General features: G+C 65.2%; 1 protein-coding gene across 1 annotated transcript; it reads left to right on the forward strand.

Annotated features, from left to right (window-relative positions):
• Window positions 1–107: 107 nt before the first annotated feature.
• EMIHUDRAFT_255584 (hypothetical protein) lies at window positions 108–500 on the forward strand (the record flags this gene model as incomplete). Its single annotated transcript, XM_005772162.1, has 1 exon — window positions 108–500. One exon carries the CDS (start codon window positions 108–110, stop codon window positions 498–500), a length of 393 nt encoding a protein of 130 aa, XP_005772219.1.
• Window positions 501–1022: the final 522 nt, after the last annotated feature.

The raw sequence follows: 1022 nt of genomic DNA on the forward strand, positions 1-1022 counted from the left end.
TCCCCCCCTCCCTCCCCCTCCCTCCCTCCCGGCACCGCACCCCCCTCTCCCTCCCTGCAAGCAGCCTGCATCTCTTGAGAGCGAGAGAGCGGAGGGCCACGTCAAGGATGGGCTGCCTCCCTGCCTCCCTGCCTCCCTGCCTCCAGGCGGCCGGCCAGGTGGTCGCCAACGCGCTCCTCGACCTTCTCGCCCTCCCGCTCGGCTTCGGGCAACCGGCGCACCTGTGGCTCTCGCAGGCAGGCCCGCCCGCGGTGAGGCGCCTCGGAGCCGCAGCGCTCTGGAACGGGCTGATGGTAGTGGGCGCGACGACGTGGGCAATGTCGTACGCGCAGCAGGCCGTCGCCGCCTCGACGGCGGCGCTCGTGTACGCGATGGAGCCAGTCTGCGCCGCGCTGATCGCCGCGCTCGTCTTGCACGAGTCGCTCGCTCCGCTGCAGATCGCCGGCGGGGTGCTCGTCGTCTTCGCTAACGCCGTCGCGTCGGGGGTTTGGCGCGGCTGAGTATTTATTCGCCCCGTTTCTCCTAGCGTTTCTTCTTTACGATAAAGAGGCGTAAGTGGCCGCGAGTCGCCGAGAGATTTTCTGCGTGCTGAGGTTCATCTTGGCTGAGAGCTTAAAAACCTTAATTCGCTCTCACTACAATGGTTGGGTAGTAGGGCTAGAGGGTCGCTCTACACTTAGCCTCTGCAGCGAGCGAGCGCTCAACTTAGCCCCCGCACGGAGCCGGGCTCGGACTTAGACGCTGTATGGTCGGGGGCCATGAACTTAGACGGCACAAGGCCAAATCCGGGTAAAACCCGGGTATACCTGCAAAAGTCCAGGTTTACCCGAAAAATACCTGGACGCGTCCCGACCAACGTATGCCGCGCACGACGCCATATCGCCTTGTCCCAGGGCCAGTGCGCTACTTGCGGCGCGCAACTCCTGCTCAAGTACGCGCACCGTACCATGTGCTGCCGCTATGCGTGTCTTAAGGCGGCTGCGGCGAAGCGGCGGGCGCGGCATGCCGATGGCAGTGCGGAC

Source organism: Emiliania huxleyi (assembly GCF_000372725.1).
Source record: "Emiliania huxleyi CCMP1516 unplaced genomic scaffold EMIHUscaffold_3630, whole genome shotgun sequence".
NCBI lineage: Eukaryota > Haptophyta > Isochrysidales > Noelaerhabdaceae > Emiliania > Emiliania huxleyi.